We start from the raw sequence: 26,399 nt of genomic DNA on the forward strand, positions 1-26,399 counted from the left end.
ATGGAGGAAAGTGGGTGTAAGAAAGAAAGAGAGAGAAGCAAAAAATATGGAGAAAGAGAGATACTGAGAGAGAGAGAGAGAGTGAAAGAGAAAGTGATAAAGAACAAGTAAAAGAAGAAAGCTTGCCGGCCAATAGAAGTGTCGTCGAGGATAGGGGGGAGTAGAATACCCAGAATGCCTAGCGAAGGTCTGCCTATGTTGACTATGTCGTTACCCCCAAAGTGCTTTGTTTTTGACGGCCCAGTTCTTCATCCCCTTTGCTCTTTGTACCAAGTTGGACTTGGCAAGCTTGAAATGATTGTTAGTCATACTGAAGAGAACGTCAAACGGATTTTAAACATTAGGCCAGGTAGGAACTATTTATTTATTTATTTATTTACACCTTTGACTATTTTTTTGTTTTTTCTTGGTGTTAATTTATTGGTTATACATACGCGTATATGATATATAATGATTTATTTTTGCTTAATGCAACTACTTTCATATCGTTTAACTAAAGTTTTTTATTTTTATTTGGTCGAACAAAAAATATTGTTTCAGTAAATTTTATTTCCTGTTACGAACTATTTTTGATAAAAACGAAAAAAAAAAAAAAAAAACCACCCTTAAACGATCTTGTATTTATTTATTTCGTTTTAAATAGCTTTAGATACTATTTGTAAAAGTTACTAATTTTTTTGTCCGACATTTTCCACTATTTTTACCAACGAAGACTTACATATTTTTAATTTTTACGCCAAGCTTTAAAAAATCCAAACGTATTTCAAAGAAATTCTCTCTACTCTTTGGATCGTTTTTCTGTTCCTTTTTACCTTGTTGTTACTATTGTCGTTGTATCGCCCCACTCAGTCATATTTGTATATTTATATTTTTTTAAATATCTTACTTTTTTTTTTTTTTATTCTTCTCTTTCTTTCCTCTCGATAACCTTTCCCTACCGACACACTCCGTGGCCAGTTTTCATATGGCATGTCTATTTATTCAGTGTATTTCTTTTCTCGTTACAATTTCCTGAGAATTTTTGCCTAAAAATTCTCTCTTCGTTTAGCATAGTATCGGTTTTCTCATTTCAATTTTTTCCTGACTTTATAAATATTTTTTATAATTTCTTTTTCGGTGATTTTTTTTTTTCTTATATTAATTCTTTTCTATCTCTTGGTGAATTATCTTAATCCTATTTTCGAGATTTCTGTCTTTGTTTCTTTTCATCATTTACACTTTTATTGGGTCCTCGGGTTCTTTTTTTTTTTTTTTTTTTTTTTGAGAAAGGGTGGGTAGATTATTTAATTAATGGAATAATCCTTTCTGTCTTTTCTTCCCTTTATTTTTTTACTGTTGGCAATTAATTGCTAAATGCTTTAAGCCTCCTCGCTTGATTCTATTGTCAACGTCATTTATACAATATAAACATTTTGGACAGTTAATTATATTTCATTAGGTTTCTTGTAATCGACTTACTTTCGATTTAGCTATATATATATATATATACATATATATATATATATATATATATATATATATAACTCAAATATGCATTAATATTATTTTAATTTTAAAATCTGTTGCGTGAATTTCTCCAGAATAAACAACACTAAAATTATTTATGATAAAAACAAAATATTTTTTTAAAAGTTATATATCCTATAAAGCAATTTCCATCAATGAAATCATTTCCACTATATAGTCTCATCCCTACAGGTTCCGTAGTTGAATTTCGTCGGGTCTCTGTTGGTCTTCTGTTAGACCACAATCCGTATAAAAAAGTACTAACATATGTCATTGGTGCTTATATAAAAACCAACCAATAATATACCGTTTTTACACAAAAATTAGCTTTAGACCGTGGCAAAAGTCATTAGCTTAGCTCGAGGCCAGTCCTGGTCGCGCAAAATAATTTCGAAAGTTGTTCCAACCTTGAATTTTCTCAAACTTTGTATATCTTGGACTACATTGTCCAATATGCTTTTCCATTTAAACGAAATTTGACTGATGTTTCTAGCAGGTTGAACGACCGTATAGAGGCTTTCCCTCCATGACTTGCAATAAAGTGTTAATACTGTGATTTTGTGGTTTTGTTTTTTAAGCTGACCGGCTCCTAGGAATCGGTCCGAATGTTTTATGGTCTTTTGTGTCTTTCTCCTTCCCGAAGTCCAGAATTTTTTTTTTTACGAATTCGTATTTAGCTTTCATTTTTCAAAGAAATCTAACAATTTACATTAGTTCGATTCCTGATGTGGGACGAAGTCCGTTTTAAATTAATTTATTTAATCGCCTTGTACTAATAAGTACTAGTTTAAAATTTCAAGAATAAAATTGAAAATAAAATACGTTTTAATATCGAAGATCATTTAAATTCATAATTTCACATTTGAAATTATAAATTATAGTTATAATATTAATTGCGATATTGTTTTATTGTATGGTTAAATAATTCTGTTTTTATAACACGATATATGAGTGAGTGAAAGTGTGAGTGTTGAAGAAATGAACGAAACAGTAAAGAGTGGAATTAAGTACTTTAAGGTCGCTTTTGGCTATAACATTTTAAATCGCATAAAGTGCAATTTTTGCCCTTTTTAACCCCCTGCTACCTTTTTTAATCCCCTTTCAAAGATAGATACTAGTTATCGCTTTAACTAACTTTTGATCATTCGGCTATGACCATTTTGGTATCGGTTGAAAAAAAAACTATCCAAACTACAGTGTAGAATTTGACCTAGTGTCTAGAAATCTTCTTTAAAAATTCAATGTATTTACTCGTTGTTGTTTAACCCCTGGTTAGTCCCGACTGTACAGGCAGGCTTATGTATGCTCTTAGGCATTATAAATAACATAGTAGGGTGTGATTTGAGGCAGATTTGGTTGCTATTTATAACGGGGTCGAGCGACTGCTTCGAGAAGCTCCGTGAGTGTTTAGTTTGGTTCTAGGATACACATGAGACAATACAGCGTTGGACTAATTACTCTACCACGGTTTTTTTTTTTTATCAAATGTTTTAGTTTCAAATCCTATCTAGAACATGTTTTATATATCATTATTTTTTTCTCTTGTAAGCATTTGTGGAACTTCGTTGAAATAAGTAATAATGAAACGTTTTTGTAGATTGTATTTCTTCTGGACTTCCTCTCCCACTGCAAAATTTGGCCTTTTGCCGAGTCACAAGAAATCAATAATTCCTGTGCTTAGTATGCTGTTAGTGCTTAGTGGCCTAATTGTATTGTATCTTTGTGCTTATTGTTTCTTCTTTTCGTGTTCTAATTAAGTTTTACTATTTTAATTGTTTTATTAAATTAAATTTGTGTTTAATGTTTTCATCATTGTGTTTTTATTTATCTCAAACATTTAACCGCGTCTACCGTTTACATAGCGTTCTGATTGAATTTAATAAATCTTTGGCTATCGTTGTTCTGATTCGGTTTTAGTGCTCTGGTTGTGCTTAGTGTTTTCCCTGCGTGTGCCTATTGACTGCTTAAATCTTGGCATAGAGTCGGTCCTCTTAAATTGTACTTAAATTTCTGTGGTTGTTTTCTATTTGCGTGTTTATTGCTCCTTGTATTTTAAGTGATCTGATTGAATTCTGTTATCTTATCGAAACTTAACCATATTTAGTATTGTCATGAATTCTAACCACTTAAACCTCTATGTACTCTCCTTTAGTTGCACTTAAATCTCAGTATTTAGTGCTAAGGTTACCTTACGTATTTGCGTATATTGATTCTTTTTTTTTTCTTAATGTTCTTTACGATTTTGTTTCCACGATTTAAGTGTGTAGTACTCAAACGTGTACACACTGCTTAAATCTTTGACTATCGTTGTTCTGAATGCATTTTAGTGCTGTAGTTGCAGTTTAGTGTTCTCACTGCGTGTGCCGACTGACTGCTTAAACCTCTGCGTATAGTCAGTCCACTTCAGTTGCACTTAAATGTCTGTAGTTGTATTGTATCTTCGTGTTTATTGCTCCTTGTGTTTTACTGTTCTAACTGGGTTTGACTTTTTTCGTTTTCGGGACTTAAGTACTCTTAATATTTTAATTGCGTTATGTTTGTACTTAAATCTTTGCACATAGTCCTCTATTTGTACTTGAATTTTTACACATGGTCCTCTGTACTGAAACTTTTACATATTAGTCCTCTGTTTGTTGTTAGTGTCTGAGGTTCTAATTGCATCTGTGTTCATCCCCCTCTACTTCTCTGTTCCAATTTGTGTTTTACCATTTAGGTAAACCACAATTGCCGTGACTGTATTTAATATTCTGATGTCCAACTCTGCTTAAATTTCTATACATCGTCCTTTGTGCTTGAATTTCCGCGTTTAATGCTTCGGATGTGACGTATTTTTCTGTGTTTTATTGCATTGTATTTTAGTATTGTAGTTTTTTGTTTTTTATCGATTTTGTTTCCTGAACTTTACCGTATTGGTGCTGCAGTTGCGTTCTGACTACTTAAATTTCCATATAGGGCCTTTCAAATATACTGAAACCTCTGCATTTAGTGTTGTAGGTTGTCTTATGTATTTGTATTTTACTATTCTAGAAGTGTTTTGCCATTTCTGCTTTCGGGACTTAACTGTGTTTAGTATCCCAATGTGTACTGACTGTGTGTAAATCTCTGGCTATCGTTGCTCTGATCGTGTTAGTGCTCTAGTTGTGCTTAGTGTTCCCCCTGCGTGTGCCTGCTGACTGCTTGAATCTCTGCGTATAGTCGGTCCACTTAAATTGTACTTAAAAGTCTGTAGTTGTTTTCTATCTTTGTGTTTATTCCTATTTGTATTTTAGCAATCTAATTGTTTCATCGTTTTGATTTGCAGGACTTGACTGTGTTTAATAGACTAATTTCGCTACGATTGTATTTGGATCTTTGCATATAGCTTTCTGATGGTACTAAAATTTCCGTGTGCAGAACTCTGATTGTATTTAAATCTGCCTTTAATGTTCTGATTGTTTGCTATATTTGTATTCTAGTGTCATAATTTTTTTTAACCGTTTTTGTTTTCAGGACTTAACTATGCTTCATATTCGAATGCGTTCTAACCCTAAATCTCTGTTTACTGCTTTTCGATTGTACTTAAATCTCTGCGTTTAGTGTTCGGGTTGGCATATGTATTCGTGTTTATTGTTCGGTATTTAACGATTTTATTTCCACGACTTAACCGTGTGTAATACTCTAATGCGTACACACTGCTTAAACCTTTGACTATCGTTGTTCTGAATGTATTTTAGTGCTGTAGTTGTGCTTAGTGTTCTCACTGCGTGTGTCGACTGACTGCTTAAATCTCTGCGTATAGTCAGTCCACTTCAATTATGCTTAAATGTCTCTAGCTGTATTGTATCTTTGTGTTTATTGCTCCTTGTGTTTAAGTCTTCTGTCTTTTACTATTTTTGTCCACGCGACTTTACTATGTGTTCTGGCTGTGTGTAAATCTATGCATATCGTTCTCTGGTTGTGCTCAAATCTTTAGTCTTTAAAGTTCGGGTTATTTTCTATCTTCACACTTATTCCTCTTTGTATTAGGGTTCTAGTTTTGAGTTTTATTATTGTGTTTTCAGCACTTAACTGTGTTGGTATTCTAATTACGTTACGATTGTACTTATATCTCTATATATCGTTTTCTGGTTGAGCTTAATTTTTTGTGTTTAGTTTTAGGGTTCTGTAATATCCTGTTTACTGCTCTGCGTTTTATAATTTTATGATTTAATTTTCAAAACTTCGGTTTAATTTTCCGTTCGTACTTAAATATTTGCGTCAATTTCTAATTGTTTTTAAACATTTGTGTTTAAATGTCCTGATAGTTTTAATGCTAAAGCTGTGTTTGTAATTCTAAATTTAAGAATCCGTGTTCAATGGTCTGACAGTGCTGGAGTCACCGGGTTACATCTTTTTGTGTTTATGTGCCCCGGTGGCATTTGGTGTGTTGTTTGTACCCGTGTTTGATGATTGCCTTACAAACGAAGGTACAGAGACAAAAATGATTTCTCGTGGAGAGACAAAAATAACCCACAACGTTAAGTGGAATTATCTTGAAAGACTGTCGGGACAAACAACAAATATGTTGAGAAATATTTGTAATTTCAACGGTTTAGTTTCATATTTAATACATCTGGTTACGTGTATTTATACGACTATATTTATAAATACATAAACATAAATATGCAAATGTACTGCACACATATATACATACACACGTGTGTGTGTGTGTGTGTGTGTGTGTGTGTGTGTGTGTGTGTGTGTGTGTGTGTGTGTGTGTGATAGACGATTAGCCTGTGTAAATACAGATATGTGTACATGCACATACGAATGCAGTATAATACTTTAAAAATTGCAGACCTGGTGTATGTTAGTGAAGGGACCAATGGTGGGATACGAACCTTGGATTCTACATCTTCATGAAGTGCTGCTATCTTGAGAGATAATCAGTTATCGAATGCCGAGTTCGATCCCACTCTTGGAACAGACATTTAACTCTGGATTATTCAATACAGATTTCGATGTTTACTCTGAAGTTAGCCTCGAAATAACACACATGTTCATAGATATCCACCTTTCCCCATCACTTGAACTCTAAACCAGCTTCATTCTGCCTGTTTTATGCTGTAACCGGCCAGATCTAGCTTTTCACACACACCCTACAATGTCATTCTAAAGATAAATATTCACATTATTAAAATCTTGAAGGTGTGAGATCACGGACGCTTAATTCAAAATAATTGTGAATAAATAAGCACTAATGAGGTCAAAAGTATTAGGATTAGTGCTATAAAAAAGAAACCCATAAGACTTACCAATTCAGCATTTAATCTCTTTCGAATTAGTCCCCTTCTCAAGCGACACACTTTATCCAGCATCGTTTCCATTCGTGGAAGCATTCCTGGAACTCTCTTTCTGGGATAGCGAACAGCTGCCTCGTCGCATTCTCTTAGATTTCTTCGGCGACATTGAAATCTTGTTCCTTTCAAGTGGGATTTGATTTTTGGAAAGATTCCTGGCCATAAAGAACCTTCAAGTCGTGTTTCTTCACACACACACACACACACACACATACACACACACACACACACACACACACACACACACACACACACTGTCTCTATGATGGTCACTGATGGAGTCTCTGTCGTGTGGTGAGACGACCACACTCTACACGCTTTATTTCCATGCACTGCTATAAATAACGGCGGTGTGCGAGAACGTTACAACGTAATAGGCTTGCATGACAGAGTTCAAGGTCAGTCTGTGATAAGCGGCTTCGCTCTACATACTTTAGCTCCGTTACCATAACAACAGTGTCGATACTTTTTATCAAACATCGTACATTTAGCAGAGAAATCTCGATACTAAACAGTTAAGAAGTGTTGACAGATTTGGCAGTTATTTCTATCAGGTTTAACTATCGTGTAGCGTCACCATCGCTGGCTCATTATTCTGGTATAAAGCTTTCGTCCTTTCAGGGTCGATAAATTAAGTACCAGTGAAACACTGGGGTTGATGTAATTGACTTTTCCCCACCCCCAAAATTGTTGCCCTTCTGGTAAAATTCTGTCTCCGTCTCTCTCTCTATCTCTCTCTCTCTTTCTCTCTCTATCTTTCTCTCTCTATCTCTCTCTCTCTCTCGTGTTTCTCTCTCTCTCTCTGACTTTTTCTGTCACTCCGTCTCTCTCACACTTTTCCCTGTCTCTCTTTCTCTTCCCCCTCTCTCTCACCACTGACACACCCACTCTCTCTCCCTCTCTCTCTCTCTCTCTCCCCTCTTGATTCTCTCTTCCTCTCTGACACCATCTCTCTCCCTTGATAACCTCTCTCTTTTCCCTGTCTCCCTCTTTCAACTCTGTCTCACTCAGTCCATTCTGTCTCCCTCTCTCCCCCTTCCGTCTCTCTCCCCGTTCCGTCCCGTTCTCTACGCTCCTGTCTCTCTCCTTCTTCCGTCTTTCTCTACTCCCATCTTTCTCGCTCTCTTCTCGTCTCTTTCCTCCCGTGTCTCCCTATCTCTTCTTCCCGTTCCCCGTCCCCATCTTGTCTCACCCTTCTCTCTCTCATCTCTCCCCTCTTTCTCTCGTCTCCCCTCTTCCTACAGTATTTTCTTCTCTACCCTCCCGATTCTCTCTCACTCCACCTGTGCCTCTGTCTCTCTCCTGTGACCTCTGTCCCTTGTGACCTCTCTCCTCTGTGACCTCTCTCCCCTCTCTCTTTATCATGTCTCTCTCTTCTCCATCTCTCTCTCTTTCCCCTGTCACTATCTCTCTTTTTCTCCTCTTCTCTCTTCCTTCTCTCTCTCACTCTCTTGCTTTCTCCTCAGTCTCTCCCACTCATTCGTCTCTCCATCTCCCTCTTGCATCTCTCAATTTTTCTCTCCTGCATCTCCCAGTCTCTCTATCATGCGGCTCTCCAGCTCTCTCTCTCTCTCTCTCTCTTGCATCTCTCCAGCTCTGTCTCTCTCTTGCATCTCTCCAGCTCTGTCTCTCTCTTGCATCTCTCCAGCTCTGTCTCTCTCTTGCATCTCTCCAGCTCTGTCTCTCTCTTGCATCTCTCCAGCTCTGTCTCTCTCTTGCATCTCTCCAGCTCTGTCTCTCTCTTGCATCTCTCCAGCTCTGTCTCTCTCTTGCATCTCTCCAGCTCTTTCTCTCATATGTCTCTCTAGCTCTTTCTCTCATGTGTCTCTCTAGCTCTTTCTCTCATGTATCTCTCTCTCTCTCTCCCAGTGTCTTTCTCTCTCTTTCCCTTCGGCGTCTTTCTCTCTCCCCTACGTCTTTCTCTTTCCCGTGTCTTTCTCTATCTCTTTTCCTGCTGTGTCTTTCCCCTTCTCTTGCACGCGTCTAACGCTGCTCTGTCTCTCTCTCTATCTATCTAGCTCATCTCTCTCATCTTTCCCTCTCACACCTCTCTCTCTCACACCTCTCTCTCACCTCTGTCTCTCACACCTCTCTCTCACTAATCTCTTTCTCCAATTCTCTCTCTTGCTAACCATCACTCTCTCTTCAACCCACCTCTCTGTCTCTCTTCCTTTCTCTCTGTCTCTCTTCCTTTCTCTCTGTCTCTCTTCCTTTCTCTCTGTCTCTCTCTTACATCTCTCTCTCTCTCTCACACGTCTCTCCCTCTCTTGCGTCTCTCTTACTTCTCTCTCTCTTACTTCTCTCTCTCTCTTACTTCTCTCTCTCTTACTTCTCTCTCTCTCTTACTTCTCTCTCTCTCTCTCGTCACCCCTCTCTTATCACTCGCCCCATCTCTTATTGCTTTCCCCTATTCTTACCACTCTCCCGTCTCTTTCTCTCTTCTCTCTCTCTCTCTCTCTTATCTCTCTGTTTCTCCCTCTTTTATCTCTTCCTCTCTCTTTTATCGCTCCCTCTCTCTTTATTTCCCCTTTCTATTCTTCTGCCTCTCTCTTTTTCCTTTCCTCTCTCTCTCTCTCTCTCTCTCTCTCTGACACTTCATAGCTAAGCTATTACTTTACGATACCCTACTACTCGACCAGACGGTCGATAGGTCATATCACCTTCTCTCCCGTTCTCCCTTTCTCTCTCCCCCTCTCCTTGTCCCCGTTCTCCCCTTCCCCTCCCTTCCAATGATATTTAACTCGCCATTAAACCCACTCTCCCGTTATAAACCAGATGCAGTAAACACAGCAGACTAGTTGACACGTGCATTGGATTAACAGCCAGAGATCATCTCCAGGCTTCTCTTATGACCAGATCAGAATTAAAAAAAAAACCTTTCATCGCAAGAGATCATCCTCAGGATCGTTTTCATATCCGGTTACTTTCCCGTGACATTGAGCAGAAACAAAACTGAACCCCAGTCTGCCACTTCCACCCTACGGACAGGGAACTGACCAGTCGCAGTAAGGTTTCGTCTCCACGGGAGTACTTGGCATAGTTGTTAGCGTATTGGATACGACGCTTCTGGTTTATGGGTTCGAATCTCGCAAAGGCTATCTTTGCATTTTATCCTTTCCCTGATGAGAAGGTCGCATTGTTATACATCATTTTATTCCCTCTGGAGTAATACCAGTGATATCTTCGAAACATATGTCGGGAGTATAAAGATTTGAATAACACCTGCGTTTAACTCCATTTCTTTATCTATCTATCTATCTATATATATATATATATATATATATATATATATATATATATATTGAAGTTGTGATGATACAAGGTCGACCTCTGAGTGATTGAACTTGCCCTAGTCCGTTGTGTTTTACTTTTTCTCTTTTACGGTGAATTCCTTTGTAGTTCTCTTGTGCCACATTTTCAGTATATATACACAATCGGCCCATCTGGATTATTTCCCTTAAATTCTATTTTTTAAAACTATCATTTTAATTAATATGGGTTAAATATTTTCCGTGGTTTTTTATCGGTAAGGAAAAATATTCATCAGCTGATCAGGTAAGTTTCTACAGGTGATGCTATGCTGATGAGGTCCATTAGATTAAAGCATATCCATAGTTATTTCCCTTGTTTAGCAAACAAGATCAGACTATACATTAAGTATGTAAAATCACTTTCACAGATTAAATCAAAATTGCTTCAAATTATCTCCCTTTTAAGAATGGCTCACAGTTATCGAAGGTTTTTTTTCTTTTTTCTTTTTGAAGTCCGGCTAAAAGAGAAATTAAAGGTGCTTGTACAACCTTTCATCTCGCAATCCTGCGGTTTGGGGTTCAAACCTACTTTCCAGTACCTTGGGTTAGTGTCTTCCTCTATAGCCCCGTGCCAGAAACTTTGTTGAAGACTGTTGTGCATGTGTATGCATATAGATGTATATAGGTGTGTATATGTGTGTGTGTATGTATACATGTATGTGTGTATGTATACATGTATGTGTGCATGTACATGTATGTGTGTATGTATACATGTATGTGTGTGCATGTACATGTGTGTATATATGCATGCATATGTCTTTATGCATGCATGTGTATGTATGTATGTATGTATGTATGTATCTATGTATATATGCGTCTTCGTGTTTGACCTCATCATCACTTGACAACCAGTGTACGTTTGTTTACATTCTTGTAACTTGACGGTTCACCCATATCTATCATTACCAATTTTAATTGTATATTAGTATGACGAAAGACTTCAATACTATCAGTTTTGAATTGGTTTCAGCAAGGATTTTAATCTGGCATCAATATTTACCAATATTACTCTATTAATTTCAATCACAACACAACGTAAATCAGAAGAACTGAAAATTAATTTAATTACAAAGCCTCACTGTGAGTTAATTAATAATGTAAACGCATTCTTCGTTAATTAATAATGTAAACGCATTATTCGATTGATGTGTGGGGAAAAAGAAGGAAAGAGTCCGACAGGTGGATCCCTTCTTCATTTTTTAAGCACATGAATATCATGAATAAAATGCTTACATTTTTATTTAATTCACTGAGAAGCTTTATGATGATTGAAAATATTTAAGTTAATTGGTAACATCGACCTCAGCCTGCAGCTGGTACTAACTTCATCGATCCCGAAACGGTGAAAGAGCAAAGTGGAACTTGACGGTATTTGAACTTGGACCCTAAGGACGAATGAAATGCCACTAATAATGGTATAAACTTTTGGCACAAAGCCAGCAATTTCGGGGGAGAGATGTAAGTCGATTACATCAACTCCAGAGTTCAACTGGTACTTTTGTTATCGACCTCGGAAAGGTGAAAGGTAAAGTCGACCTTGAGGGAATTTGAACTCAGAATGTGAAGACGGACGAAATGCCGCTAAGCGTTTTATCCGGCGTGCTAACGATTCTGCCAGTTCGCCGCCCTCATAATAATAATAATAATAATAATAATAATAATAATAATCCTTTCTGCTAAAGGCACAAGGCCTGAAATCTTGGGAGAGGGGATTACATCGACCCCAGTGTTTCACTGGTACTTAATTTATCGACCCCCAAGGAATTATAGGCAAAAATCAACACCAGCGGAATTTGAACTCGGAACGTAAAGACGGACGAAATGTCACTAAGCATTTTTACCGGCGTGCTTACGATGATATAGGCACACGCCAGAAAAGGTCACAAAAAATGACAAAACAACAATACTATGGAATATGCCAATGCACACAGATAGAGAAAATAAGGCCAATAGGCCAGACATAGTTGTCAGAGATCATGAAGAAAAAATGCTTTCTAATTGATGTATCAATACCAACAGATGACAACGTTTCCCTAAAAGAAATGAAGAACCCTTCAAAATACAAAGACCTGGAAATAGAGGTAACTCGAATGTGGAGTCTAAAAAGTAAAACAATTCCTTAATGGGCGCATTAGTTTGATTTAAAAAATATTCAGACAAATACATCGCACAAATACCAGGACTTACAAATATATATAACATACAGAAAATAGCACCACTAGGCACTGCACACATCCTACGTAAAATGTTTTCAATACAGTAACTATAGGAGCACCACAAGAAACTACAGCACATACCCAAGGCACACAGAGCTACACTCGGTGGTGCAGTGAAAGCACGCTATAAAAATAAGACTAGTGAATAATAATAATAATAATAATAAACAACTAGCAAACATTGAAAACAACATGAATAAAATAAAAGATAAAAAAATATATTTAAACAACCTGCAGGGGTGAATAACGGTTTGGCATAGAAAAGGAGACATTTATAATGTTTGGAGTGAAGAATTGGGGAGGGGAGAAGCAGATTGTAATGCTAAATATATAAATTAAATAAAGAAGAATGGTAAATAATTGAAGCCTGCTGCTTCCATGCTACGAATAGGAAATGCGAATCGATGGTTGGCAAATACGGTAAATATTGTGGAAGGAAACTGTTTTAAAAAGATTAGCACTTGATTATCTGTTAGTCAATGATGTTTTAAACGAACTCCGTGCTCAATTCTTTCCTTCTTTTTTCTTTCTTTCTTTCTTTCTTTCTTTCTCTGCTGTTGTTAAATGTTTGCATCTAACACAGAAACTTAATTGAAATTTATTTTAATGAAATGAGCACTCTCTCTCTCTATATGTATATATATATATATATATATATATATATATATATAGCGAGAGAGAGAATGATTGCATTCTCTATTAGTTGTCTCTCCTTTTAGCCATCGTTATATTTTATTTTGTTCTTGAAAACATTAGTTCAATTCATATTAGTTGAGCTCCTAAGTAAGGAAATTTGCAATTGAAAAATATATATATAGGCGCAGGAGTGGTTGTGTGGTAAGTAGCTTGCTTACCAACCACATGGTTTCGGGTTCAGTCCCACTGCGTGGCACCTTGGGCAAGTGTCTTCTACTATAGCCTCGGGCCGACCAAACTGTTAAGGGTAAGAGTACGATATTTAACTCCACCGCTGCAAGCGTAAATGTTGTAAACTTCGAAACCATTATACACGTACAGCAAGAGGTAATACAACGTACAACATCACGCAAAACACAGTGCGAAACTGGTGAAGAAAACCTTAGCAGACAATACCTGTATACTAAACAACATTTCTCTAAAAAGAAGATTAATGACAGCAGCAACACTCAGAACAGTACAATGCTAAAATAAAATATGCAAACACATTCAGAATATGAAGGTTTGGTTCTCACCGGAACTGAATTTAGCAACTGATTGCAGTTGGTGGTGAAGGTTCTGACGTAATTTAATCTGAAGATCAAGACATTTACGATCAAATACTTTGGGGGAAACCCTGGATGTATGGGTTCGAGATGCTATGTTTCACGCAGCGATTAGTCGTCGTTGCTGTCATTGAAAAACAGGTGAGTCTTGTTCAAATTGATTTATAATTAAAGGTATTCCAGTTGAGGTTATCCGTTTTTTTTCTTTTCAGGTTTTGTGTATCTAGTACTACATTATCCAGTGTGTCTTTTTTATATTTATAGTTGGAACTTCAGGATTAGTGTCAATAATCTTTGTAGGCCTTACTACATGATAATATTGATGTGGGTAACGTCGGGAACCAAGATCTTCAGGTGAATACCTGTAGAGAAAACGGGGGGTCTAGGAAAGAAAAAGTGATTTCCTCTTAATGTTTGCTACAGAGTAAATTCTGCAACAGATATCAAAGAAACAAGTAGCAATTTTAAACTGGATAACATGTTCGGCCTATAATCTTTTTTTCAAAGACATTAGTGTGGTTTGGGGATGAATTTAGCTATTTTCAGCAGAATGAGCAAGCATGTACTGGCTCTGTCAGTGGTTTTAGCTGCGGCGTTTTGTTGTTTAACACCAGGTCAGTCTTGATAGAGCAAACATATTATGAAAGAGGTTCCCGCCATGACCATCCTGTTCCATTTTAAGGATTACATTGTCCAATGTATCTTTTCTTGCAATGTTCGCTTGAGAATAGAATATTCCCAATGTTCCATCTGGGAATATTCTATTTGGCAAAGTTTGATCCAGGTTGTTATCCATTCCGATTTGATATGACCGGAAGATGTTGGCTAAGGAAACGATCAGACTGGACTGTGATCAGATCTTCGAAGTTTTTATTATCACCAAGATACAATTCCAAATCGTTCCAGTCACGACCATCTCACCTTATTTTCAGACAATGTATCCACATCTGTATTATGTATCCTCAGGTGTGATTTGAAAGAAAGTTGGTTGCTACATCTAGCTGGTCAGACTGGTGATTATGTCGAGGTTTTAGTGACGTGTCTTAAGATAGTGTGTTGCCCTGTTTTTGGTATGTTTTGTGATAAGTTGTAAGAACATGTGATTTTATAACTTTGTTCCACTGAGAGAATGGTGTTTCTCGGTGATCTCCGTAAACACGTAATTTGTCGAGCACGTAAATTGATGAATACCTAATTTGACTCAAGAATTAAGGTTTGGAACACGTAAGTTGCTGGAGACACAAATTGTCGAACGCGTCATTTGTAGAACACGCAAATTATTGAAAAACTTGTCGAACACGTAAGTTATCGAACACGTAAGTTACCGAACGCGTAAGTTATTCAACACGTAAGTTATCAGATACGTCAGTTGTTGGAAGTTGTTCCATAATCTTTGTAATTAAAAAAAAAAAAACATATATATATTATTGAAGGTTTGTATTTGTAATTAATAAAAGAGATGAGAAAGAAGCGGAAAATGGAAAGAAGGTATGTGGTAAAATTATTTCATAAAAAAATAAAATGAATAAAAAATAAAAAAGGAAATAAAGTGTTAAATAATAAAAGAAATAAATGTTAGAATTTAAGAGAAAATAAATGAATTTAAATAAACAAATGGAAAGAAAGAAAGAAGGAAATTTACAAACGAAATGGAAAGGTAGAAATGAAAATTATGGAAGGTGAAAACGGAAGTGATTTGTGTTACTGGAAAAGGAGAGAAAGCAACAAATAAATAAACAAGGAACAAACAGCTCTAAGGAAATGAATAAAAGAAAGAAAGAAAAAAGAACCAAGAACAAAAAAGAGAAATACAGAAATGAATCAGAGAAATAAAATGAAAATCAACGAGTAAGAAATACGTTTGAATGAAAGTAAAGTCAGATAAGATGGACAGGCGGTTGAAAGTAACATCGAATTGTAAAATAGAGAATTATAAAATAGTCAAGTGAGTACAAAAATATGAATTATACCGAAAAATAGGAAAAATTAGGAAAGTACGAGTTTGTAGGGAGGTATATCTAACCTGAAAGTTCATAGGATGTCACAGGGAAGAGGCGAGACTATGAGGAGCCCTTTGTGGCGGTTCGCATAGTTAGGTAATATATTCGCAAAGTTCATATTCGAATCTATGTCTCTGTCTGTCTCTTTCTTTCTCTCTCTCTCTCTCTCTCATGCACACTGAATATGGTCACACAAGCAAAGGATAAACATGCAGTTTTCAATGGCATCAAAGTATTCACAAAATAGTTATACAGAAGTGAGTATATATATATATATATATATATACATACATACATACATACATACATACATAGAGAGAGAATAGAATTTTATCCACTAATGCTGTGTTGAGCACTCATTCTCCTTGTTCGACATTTACGTATATCTATCTATCTATATACATAATGTGTGTGTATGTATGACTTTGTGTCTGAGTTTGTCCCACCATCACTTCTTGACAACCGGTGTTATTTTGTTTACGTCTCCGTAACTCAAGTGCTTCGGTCAAAAACCCTGATAGAATAAGTACCAGGCTTAAAAAGCAAATTAGAAACTGGGGTTTCTATTGGTTCGACTAAAATTCCTCAAGACAGTGCCCCAGCATGGGCGTAGTCGGACTGAACCGAGTAAAGAAAAAAAAAGCAATAAGAAACTGAGATGCTTATGCAAATAAATGAAATGAGTAAATAGTTTGTATTTCTTTATTGTCCGCGGGGGCGTAAACATAAAGGAGACAAGGGATTAAGTCGATTACATCGACCCCAGTGCGTAACTGGTATTCATTTAATCGACCCCGAAAGGATGAAAGGCTAAATCGACCACGGCGGAATTTGAACTCAGAACGTAGCGGCAGACGAAATATCGGTAAGCATTTCGCCTGGCGTGCTAACGATTCTGCCAGCTCTCTGCTTTAAAATGAGTAAATAATGATAGATATATTAAATAGGAATAAAGCAAAGACAGTGAAGAGAAGAGATGGAGGAAGCAATGGTAAAGACGATAAAGAGGAGATAAGTGGGTAAAGACAAGGAGTTGATAAGAAAACAAAGGGGTTAAGGGCGATGAGGAATGAACGAAAGGGTTAAAGATATTAACCCTTTCACTGTCTTGTGTATTACGTGACTCACGGCACATATTTCCCTGGCGTCCATATTTCGTATATTTTTCTTTTCTTTTTTTCATCCACCAGAGTAACTTGGTTCTTGTGAAAGAAAGGATATTTATGTTGCTCAGAACGTTTGCAGCAGGGGTTAATTAAAAGTCTGAAAACATTCATTGGACGTTTAGGGAGAAACTTATGAAAATGTTTTGGACGGGCGAGGAGTTTAAGTGGGGAATGAGAGATGGATGAAAGAAGCAAAGATAATGAAAAAAATGATTGGGGAATAAAATGGTATGATATGGAGATGGTAGGCGAATGAAAGAGTTAAAGACAAGGAGGAATTGAGGAAGAAAGGGAAAAGGAGGAAAAAATAAAGGGAAATAAAACGTTTAAAGGGGGATAAAGCAAGAAGCAAATATGGTGTAAAAAGATGAAAATTAAATAGGAATTTGAATATAAGAAATGAAAAATAGTGGAAAGAAAACTTAGAAAAAGAAATGGATAATACGATTGAATGAGTTGAATCAGTTATATTGAGGAAATTAATGGGAGATCTACTGCTGATCAAAGGAATGAGGGGATTAGTGATTAAATGAGCGAATGAATATATTAATGGTTGATATAAGGAATCGATGGATCAGTGGATTAATGTAGGAATCGATGGATCAATATTTTAATAAAGAACTTGATGGATTAGTGTTAGAATAAAAGAGTTAATTGATCAATGATGGAATGAATAAATCGCGCTGAAATCGGTTCAGTGGGGAGATCTATGGTTCAGTGATTGATGAAGGAATCAATAAGTTAGTGATTGAAGAGATCAGTTGATCGATTGTTGATTTAAAACGTGAGGAGTGGATTCGGCGGATAAATAGTTTGAGGAAATGAACAATTTAATGATGAGGATGGATCAAACACTGAATGAATCTGTATATCAATTTGTCCATCTATCAATCAAATCGATAATAAATGGCTGAATAATTCCACGAAATGCAATTTCAATAGAGCTCTAGATCAATCAATCACAAACATAATCGATGAGGTAATCAATCAGTGTAGTAGTAACTACAGCAATATATTACTTTATGAATCGATGAATCATTATGATCGAATTCCTAAGGTTAATCGATCAAGGATACTCTAGTCAATCAGTATCTGAAATAATGAACAAATCACCTTTGTAATCGATGGATCGATCTATCAGTTTCTGAATCAATCAATCACTGGAGGGAATGGTAAAATCGATCAGCTGCTAATGTATCACTTGATCTTCGATAAAATATTAGAAATCAAAGAAAAAATATGAAATAAAAGTTTGAGAGAGAGAGAGAAAACAGACGTTAGAGAGGGAAATTGTGGAAGAGTCGTGGTGGGAGGTGAAGGGAAAGAAAGAAGAAAAGGATAGAGAAAGGAATAAAAGTGATGGAGAGGGGAAGTAGTGAAATAAGTTATGAAATGAGGGGTGGGGTAAGATTTGATAAGATGGGGTTAGAGGGATAAAGGATAGAAAGTGACGTAAAAAGTTATGGAGATAGAGAAAGAAAAAAAAAAGGGTTTAGAGCAGAATATATAGTGGTAGAGGTGGTGGCTTTGGTGTGAAAGTAGTAGTGATGGCGCGAATGAAGTTGTAATGTTGGTGGTTTTAAAGCGGGGGATAAATTGCAGAATAAGTATCCTTCAAATACTGTAGATTAGTCTTCAAGAGATTTCATTCCCCCTTCAAACACACGTATGAAAATGTGTGCATGTGTATATATATATATATATATATATATATATATATATATATTACGAAGGCCCAGAAACAACAAGTCAGAGACGCTCTCCTTTATCGTCTGACTCGTCCATCAATAATAAAACGGTATGTTTTTATTGCGGCATCAGCGTCAACCAGTGACGAACTCACGGTTAGTTAAAATACATGTGTGACATATAACTTCTAAAGGTAAATTATCTCTTAGGGTGAAAGGTGTAAAAGACACCACACCTGCCTTTAGAAGTTGAAATATGCCACAAACATATTTTGACTAACCTAAAGTTCGTTCATTCCTAATCACTGCGTGGCGCTGATGCTGTTACATTTATCCCGACAAGGCTGTCTACTAGCATGGCTCAGTCACTGATGTTGGGTAGCTTTTTTTTTTAGTTAAAAATACTACTCGGGGTTATCTCTCTTTGGTATTTCCCATTAAGGAATGGCAAAGAGCCATAAAACACGCGTCTAGGAATCAGGTAGAGAAAAGCACTGTCTTGATATGATGTTTTACACTATTTGCCATAAGAGGGAATTTTTTTCTTCGTGGCAACTGCGGTGAATATTTCTATATTCTGAGTTCAAATTTCAACAGGGTTTATTAATACCTCTCATGGTTGTAAGATCTTTCAGATTACTAAATACCAGTAATTCACGGGCGGTAGGGTCGGTCTTTAATAAACTATAATCTTCTTCTACATTTACTAAAATTAGTCTTGTGCCAAGACAAAAGAAATAATTACTCAATATTTGTATTTATTTTATTTCTAGTTTTACCGTTTTTTCTCTCTCTTTATTTGTGCTTAGAACTGTTTGATCTGAGAAAAAGAGAGTGACTGTGTGTGTGTGTGTGTGTGTGTGTGTGTGTGTGAATGCGTGTGTATTTGCGTTCTAAAATATTATTATTCTATAATAGACCCCTTTTCTGACGGCAGTAGTATTTGATTATTTTAGCTTGCTCACTTCCTGGAGATCACATGACTTCTGCCCTCCATGTTTAATGAGCAAACCCACTTTCCGGCAGTGACCAAGCTTCCATTCTTTTACGTTCGTTAGCCTCTCTTTCTCTCTCTCTCATTCTCCCTCTCTCGCTCGATTCCAACGGAAACTTTCAACGTAGTCTGCAATTAGAATCACAGTTTTCTTCTGCCGATTCTCTATTATTTAGCAATTAAAACACGATTTCGAGCGCGATGATTAATAATGGCGCTCTTATAGAAAAATTATCCTTTGCGTAAGAAAGTAGCAATTAACGTATTGTATTCTGAAATATTTCATTTCATTGTAATTGGTAATATTTTTAATATATTTCAATAATATTGTTAATAGATTATTATCATTATTATTATTATGTTTCTTAACGATATTTTCATAAGGCAATCATACACGTGTATATATATATATATATATATATATATATATATATAATCACGTGGGAGAGTCTTGTTGGTCATCTAATATTTTTCGCCGCTTTTATCCAATAATTTGTTTCTGTTTTTCTTTTCCACTTTCTTTTCTTTTCTTTTTAAAAAGTAAATAAAATCAAATTTAGGTCTTTCGAGGTTCCTCTTCAACCAAATCACTCTTCCCACTCCTACTTGTTTGCCCTAATCTCTTCTCTCTATCTCTCTCTCTCTCTCTCTCTCCACTTTTCTTTTGTTTCTCCAAGGTTAACTTGGAATTAAACAACAACAATAGTTAACATGTTTATTTTAAAACAATCTCCACTCACATGCACGGTGAACAGCGAGTTAGCGACCATTGTGTGTCCTGAAGTTATGAACAAAAGCTTCGAACTCTTATCAAATTCATTGATCCGGTGTACCTTTTACTGAGAAGACACAACGGTGTCAAAACACCGGGTGTCCTAAAGTCCTCTCCCTCCAACGACAACTATGCAAACTACCATATTCAATAACAATGGAGCCATTGCGCACCTTCAATTCAAATTCCACCGAGGTTGACTTTGTCTTTCCTCTTTTCGGGATCGATAAAATAAGTACCAGTTGAGAACTGGAGTCGATGTTATCGACTACTCCCTGAAATCGCTCCCCTAAAATCGCTGACTTTGTGCCAAAATTTGAAACCAATATTGCAATCGCCACGAATTTTACTTCTGGTTCCAGCTTTTCTTGTTGTTGAACTTCAAGTGACCCTTGGTCGACCAACTCTATGATGAAAAAACATCCCACCACGACCATCCTGTCTATATTTCAAATATCAAAAACTTTATATAATTTAGCCTTTCCTTTCTAAGACCTTACGTTGTGGTTTGAGAAAATTTAGCTTTTATTTCTAGCAGGTCATATGACCGTTTTATTTCTATCAGGTCATATGTCCGTTTAGTGGGTTCCTCATTCACTAGTTTTACTGATGATGATAATGCTTATTTCCGGTTCAGCCCAGTTGATGCAGACATATGTTCAAAGATATTCCAGTTACAAAATATCGCCTTTTTCTGACTGTGTATTTTGGACAATATTATTCAATGCGTCCATTTAGTTTTCAAGATAGCAGAATGTAATTTTAGTGAGACCTGGCCATTATTTCTTGCGTGTCAATTGACTGTATAGGGTTTTCTTGTTGGTTCCTGAAGCTCCTCCTTCCTTAAATAGATATCAATGTTGCTGGCTAAGTTCAGTACGAAGTAAATTACGTTTTTAGTGTAAATACTATGATTAGAACTGGAGTAACATCTTCAAATTATTTCGTGTCCTTTGTAGCCATAACAACGTGGAATGGGCAATCGCTTTCCGGATTAAAAGTTTGTCTCGCAGACTCCACTGTGAGAAAATATCTTTTACTATAGTCTTGCGTCGATCAAAGTCTTGTGAATGAAACTGGATAGATGGAAACTTCGCATGCATTCTATCTGTGTAAACTGTGGCGCTTTCCTAACGAAAGATACCAGCTTTTCTCGGCGCTGAAATCATAATGGCCCTGGATAAGAGTTGGCTGATGAAATGGGATTACTCATGTCTGTTCATTGTCGTACATGCTCTTCAGTATTTTGATTTTCATTTCTAGCGTACACAGTATAAGTATGCAAAGCCACGAGGATTAAAATAATGCTGTGTAGATATATTTTTAACACTTTCTGCACACTAAAACTTGAACGGTATTCAGAGAATTTTGTCTCGAAAATCAAATTTCTCCCTTAAGGTGTTTTGTGAATTGATACACCAGGCTCCAAACTCCGAGTGAGACGGTGTTTCAACTTCATTTTGCCTCCTCAGTGATAAATACTATCTCGATCATTTGGAACCATACACGAACCTATGAAAGAACAAACACACTCTACATCACACAAATACACACACACATATTCACACACACGCACACACACACTTTTTGTGTCTAGGTTTTCTGTAATAGAGAAATGGAGGACGCTACACTAAGCAACAATAAAACAAACACATAATTCACATCTCTAGTTGAGATTGGTCCGATTCTTTACTGCTGAAATCTCATGCCTATGTGTATCCCACCCTCACGGTCACCCAGGTTCCATATGTTGATAACTGAATGCAAAACGGTTTAACATTTGAGTTTAGAGACTTTGTATAGTTATGATAATAATTCACCACTGTGCACCTTGTCTTCATAACTCCATAGCAGTCCGTTCTCTTCTTTAGCCCCAGATCAGCCACAATCGAACAGATTTATAAAATAAATGAGGGCGTGACTGTGTGGTAAGAAGCTTTCATCCCAACCTCATGGTTCTGGGATCAGTTCCAATATGGGGCATCTTGGCAAGTGTCTTCTACTTGGACCGCAGTCTAATAACTGAAACAAGTAAAAGAGATGTGTTGCTTTTGTGATCGCATCGACATATATTCAGACACAGTGTACCTACGATTTGGTAGCGGGAGGAGGTTTTGCTGTTATTTCTAGCAGGTGGAATTACCATGTAGAGGTTCCTTCCCTACACAGATGAAATTTTGTCAGGTAGGTGAAATTTCACAAGGTGAGTAATATTATTTTCAATTATTTCATGGATCCTTGCAATAAAAAAAGGAAATGTACCATTTTTTTCATCCTCCGTCGAACTTCCAAAATCAGGTTGAACACGAAATATAAACGAATTTGGAACACGAGATTTCCAGACCAACTGTTGAACAGTTGATAATATTTTATATATTTTTATGTCGTTGGGTTATTACCGTAAACTTAGTCATCGGATAGTCTGGGGAGGTGGAAAGGATGACAACGTGGTTCGTTGCATTGAAATAGTTTTACGAACATAGAAGTGTGAATGAAATGAAGTGGGTTGTGTCCAGAATCGAACCGCTATCGTTGACTTGGTACCGTTTATGGTTGACCTAATATGCATTGTTGTTGATGTTGTTCCTAATTGCGTGATAAATGCTTTGAACTGGTTAGCAGTCAAAGACCAGTTAATGTAAGATAGTAATAAGGCAGCGAACCGGAAGAATCGCCAGCACCATGAGCAAAATGCTTAGCGGCATTTCGTCTATTTTCCTGCCCTGAGTTTAAATTCCGCCGTGGTGGACTTAGCCTTTTACCCTTTCAGGTGTAATAAAATAAATGAGCGTTGCGATTCTTTTTCTAAGTCGTAATAGTCGCAGGCGTCGCTGTGGAGTTAACAAGCTCACATTGCAACCACGTAGTTTTGAGTTCAGCAGTCCCGCTGTGCGGTACCTTGGTCAAAGGTATCCTACTATAGATCCGGGCTGAACAATGCTTTTTGAGTGAATTTGCTAGACGGAAACTCCGAAGAAACTCGTGATAGATATGTGTGTGTGTGTGTGTGTGTGTGTGTGTGTGTGTGTGTGTGTGTGTGTCCCTTCCTCACACCACTTTGCAACCCGTGTTGGTTTGCATACATCCTCGTAGCTTAGTGGCTCGGCAAAATGAACGATAGAATAAATACAAGACCTTAGAACATAAGTACCGGGGGTCGATCTGTTCGACTAAAAGCTCTTCAAGATAAGTGCTCCAGCATGACCGCAGTCCTATGAGAGAAACAAGTACAAAGTAAAAGATGAACGATAAAAAGAGATTACGAACTGATTGCGCAATCGTAAAGCATAATTTAACTGTAGAAATAAAACAATGAAAAAACACACAACAAAGCAAGAAAAAAGACGCCATATTTTGTTTAAGAACTGAAAATACTTAAATTTTTTTTTCATTTTCATTTCTTTCTTGAATAACTCCTTAAAAGCACAAAAACAAACTGCGTGGCATGTTTTTTCCTTCGTGTATTTTGTAATTTTCTTTTTCTTCCTCAAATATTTTCTGCTCTGCCCACAGTATTTGCACATGCATCATCTCAACGACTCTTCATTTCACACCAGATAGGTTTTCTTTCGGCTTACTGCTGTCATTTTCTCGTTGCCATAATGTCATATATCCAACAAATAAAAAGTCAAGAAGAGTTGAACAGCTTTTTCAGTTAACGACCTATTGCCATATGACATAGTGACCTTATACCTCAAGCTACTCAATTTTCTCAACTTCGAAAAGAAAAAAAAAAGACAAACAAATGTAAAAGAAACCTTTTTTCAACTCTCGTTTCATTCGACACCTTTTCGTGACATTTGAAAGCAAATGTGCACCGCTGTGTGTGTGTGTGGAGAGAGTGAGAAATGAGCCTCGTGTTGGGGGAAGATAAACTCGACTACGTATACGCACGTGCACACAGATCCATAAGCCCCCCCCCCCCCCCACACACACACTATATATATATATATATATATATTCACACGTCTTATTGGGATAGGATCAATTGCAATAGATGTGTTAGGTCTTGGATTATTTTGAGAATTGGAACCCCACCCCAGCCCACCTCCAGCATACACAAAACAACTTCTACTTGATTTCTTTTAAATAACATTTCTTTCTAACTGTCAAATGATAATGCAATTGTCTATAATTAACTGTAAATCGAGATTAACCATGTATTATGTAACAAATCGTAAGCAATTATTTTCGTTGTTGTTTGTAAGACGAAATGGAGTGATGATATCAAAATTAATTGCATTGAAAAACAAACAAGGATTTCTTGCATAACACAAATTTTGAGACATTCATAAAAAGAAAAGAAAACCGTTTGGAAATGTAGGACAAGTCACCCCTGGAAATTTTTTGATAATTTGTTTACTCGATCCAAATGCCTCTCAAACAACTACTTACTATAAAAAGGGCTCCTTTGTTAATGTAGTTCTAGATACACAACGTTTGGAAATGAATCACTGAGGATAGTCATTATTGGAAAGTCTTTGATAGTAAATTCAATCAAGCCATAAAACTTTCGTATAACAACTTTCTGATTTAAATAAGTAAAAATAGTTTCTTGTTGAAAGTGGTTTTAGATACACAACGTTTGGAAATGAATCTATGGTGATGTTCTTTGGTCAAGCATGAACTCTACTAAGATTTTGCGGTATTCATGCTTTTGCCAAGTTAAAAACGATTTAAGTGAAATACAATAGAATCATCCGGTAATCGAAGAATAACGTTGGTTATTGGTTTTAAAGCAAAGCGCAATCAATATGTGGGACTTGAACTGTACAGCTGTTTCGATGAACCTGATATTTTGGTCCACATTTATTCTGACTGTACGATTATAATGAGCTTTTCTTTATCAAAAGCTTATATGTAAATATTGACGTTGCTGTTACTTTCTTTCTTTGGTTCTGGAAATATTGCTAATGGTGTCCCTTTATTCGCCTACAAAATAAATAAATAAATAAACTAAAATGTAAGTTAGGGTGATTCATTTGTACCCAGCTTGCTTCGACACAAATTTTTTTTCTTTTGTCCCGAATGGATTGTCAGACGGAATATTTTAATGTAGAGGGTTTCATAATGAGAAAACGACAGACCATCGCAGCGATGATGAAGTAAAAAATAACAAATCAACAACAACTGCAACGATAATCGTATATGCTTTTTTTTTTAACCAATCGGCATTGTTAAATAACCATATGGTGCATTCGATAGATATATTTTATTCTGGTGTACCGTTGAATGGGCGGGATGTGATAAAGGATATTTTTGTGGTTGCGAAGATAGATTCTATCAGATTAAGTCGAAGTGCTAAGTAATAATAATGATAATAATAATAGCGAAGGGTCAGGCTGGAAGTACTCCATCAAAACTCTGGGAAGGAAGATTCGCGAGAAATTGAGAATAATGTCAAAATAAAGAAATATAATAAAAACCAAAAACACTTTCCATTCATGTTGTCCGTCTGTGTGAAAGGGGAAAAAAACTGACCAGAGGGAAGTGTGTTCCGTTTATCAAAGCCACTAATTTTTCTGTGGGTTATTATTATTATTATTATTATTATTATTATTATAGCGACTGGGAAGAATCGTTAGCACACTTAACTTTGGCTTTCATCCTCCCGGGGTCGATGAAGTAAGCACCAGTCGAACACTGGGGTCGATGCAATCGACTAATCCCTCCCCTCAAAATTCCAGGCCTTGTGACAATAGTAAAAAAGCATTATTATTATTATTAGTAGTAGTAGTAGTAGTAGTAGTGACAGCAGCAACAACAACAACACGAATTAACGGATTCGTTAGTGTTGGGCATAATAACATTCTCTGTTTTTCTCGGCTCTTTAATTTCTGAATTCATTTTCTACCTTCCAGGGTCGATAAAATAAAGTACCACTCAAGTACTAGTGTCGTAAAATTGTTTATATTGCAAGATGGCTGCTTTAAAATGACTAGTAGAGGTGCTCATCACGGTCGTGGTTTATATCACCCATAAACTATTAACTGAGCTTTCCAAAATATTTCGACAGTTACACGTGTACAGTACAGGACAAAAAATAAATTGAAAAGGAAAATAATTTATCATGAGAAACATTTGCTAAAAGCAAAAAAGGTAGCAACTTGATTTGAACCAACTAAAGAAATAAAAAGCAGGGGATTGGAAGAAGTACGTTACAAAAGCCAGTACTTCTTTGCCCGAT

General features: G+C 36.4%; 1 protein-coding gene across 2 annotated transcripts in view; it reads left to right on the forward strand.

Annotated features, from left to right (window-relative positions):
* The first annotated feature begins 7 nt into the window (after positions 1-7).
* Positions 8-26,399, forward strand: part of LOC106882341 (protein lin-28 homolog) — a 260,465-nt gene continuing 234,073 nt past the window's right edge. The window contains exon 1 of one of the 2 annotated variants that reach the window (XM_089365655.1): positions 8-349. In XM_089365655.1, the coding sequence (XP_089221781.1) occupies positions 175-349 (175 nt within the window). In that variant the 5' untranslated portion in view covers positions 8-174. The remainder of the gene's footprint in view (positions 350-26,399) is intronic. The other variant, XM_089365656.1, reaches the window with a different exon arrangement.

The sequence above is a fragment of the Octopus bimaculoides genome, chromosome 18 (assembly GCF_046866305.1).
Source record: "Octopus bimaculoides isolate indiv1 chromosome 18, ASM4686630v1, whole genome shotgun sequence".
Lineage (NCBI taxonomy): Eukaryota > Metazoa > Mollusca > Cephalopoda > Octopoda > Octopodidae > Octopus > Octopus bimaculoides.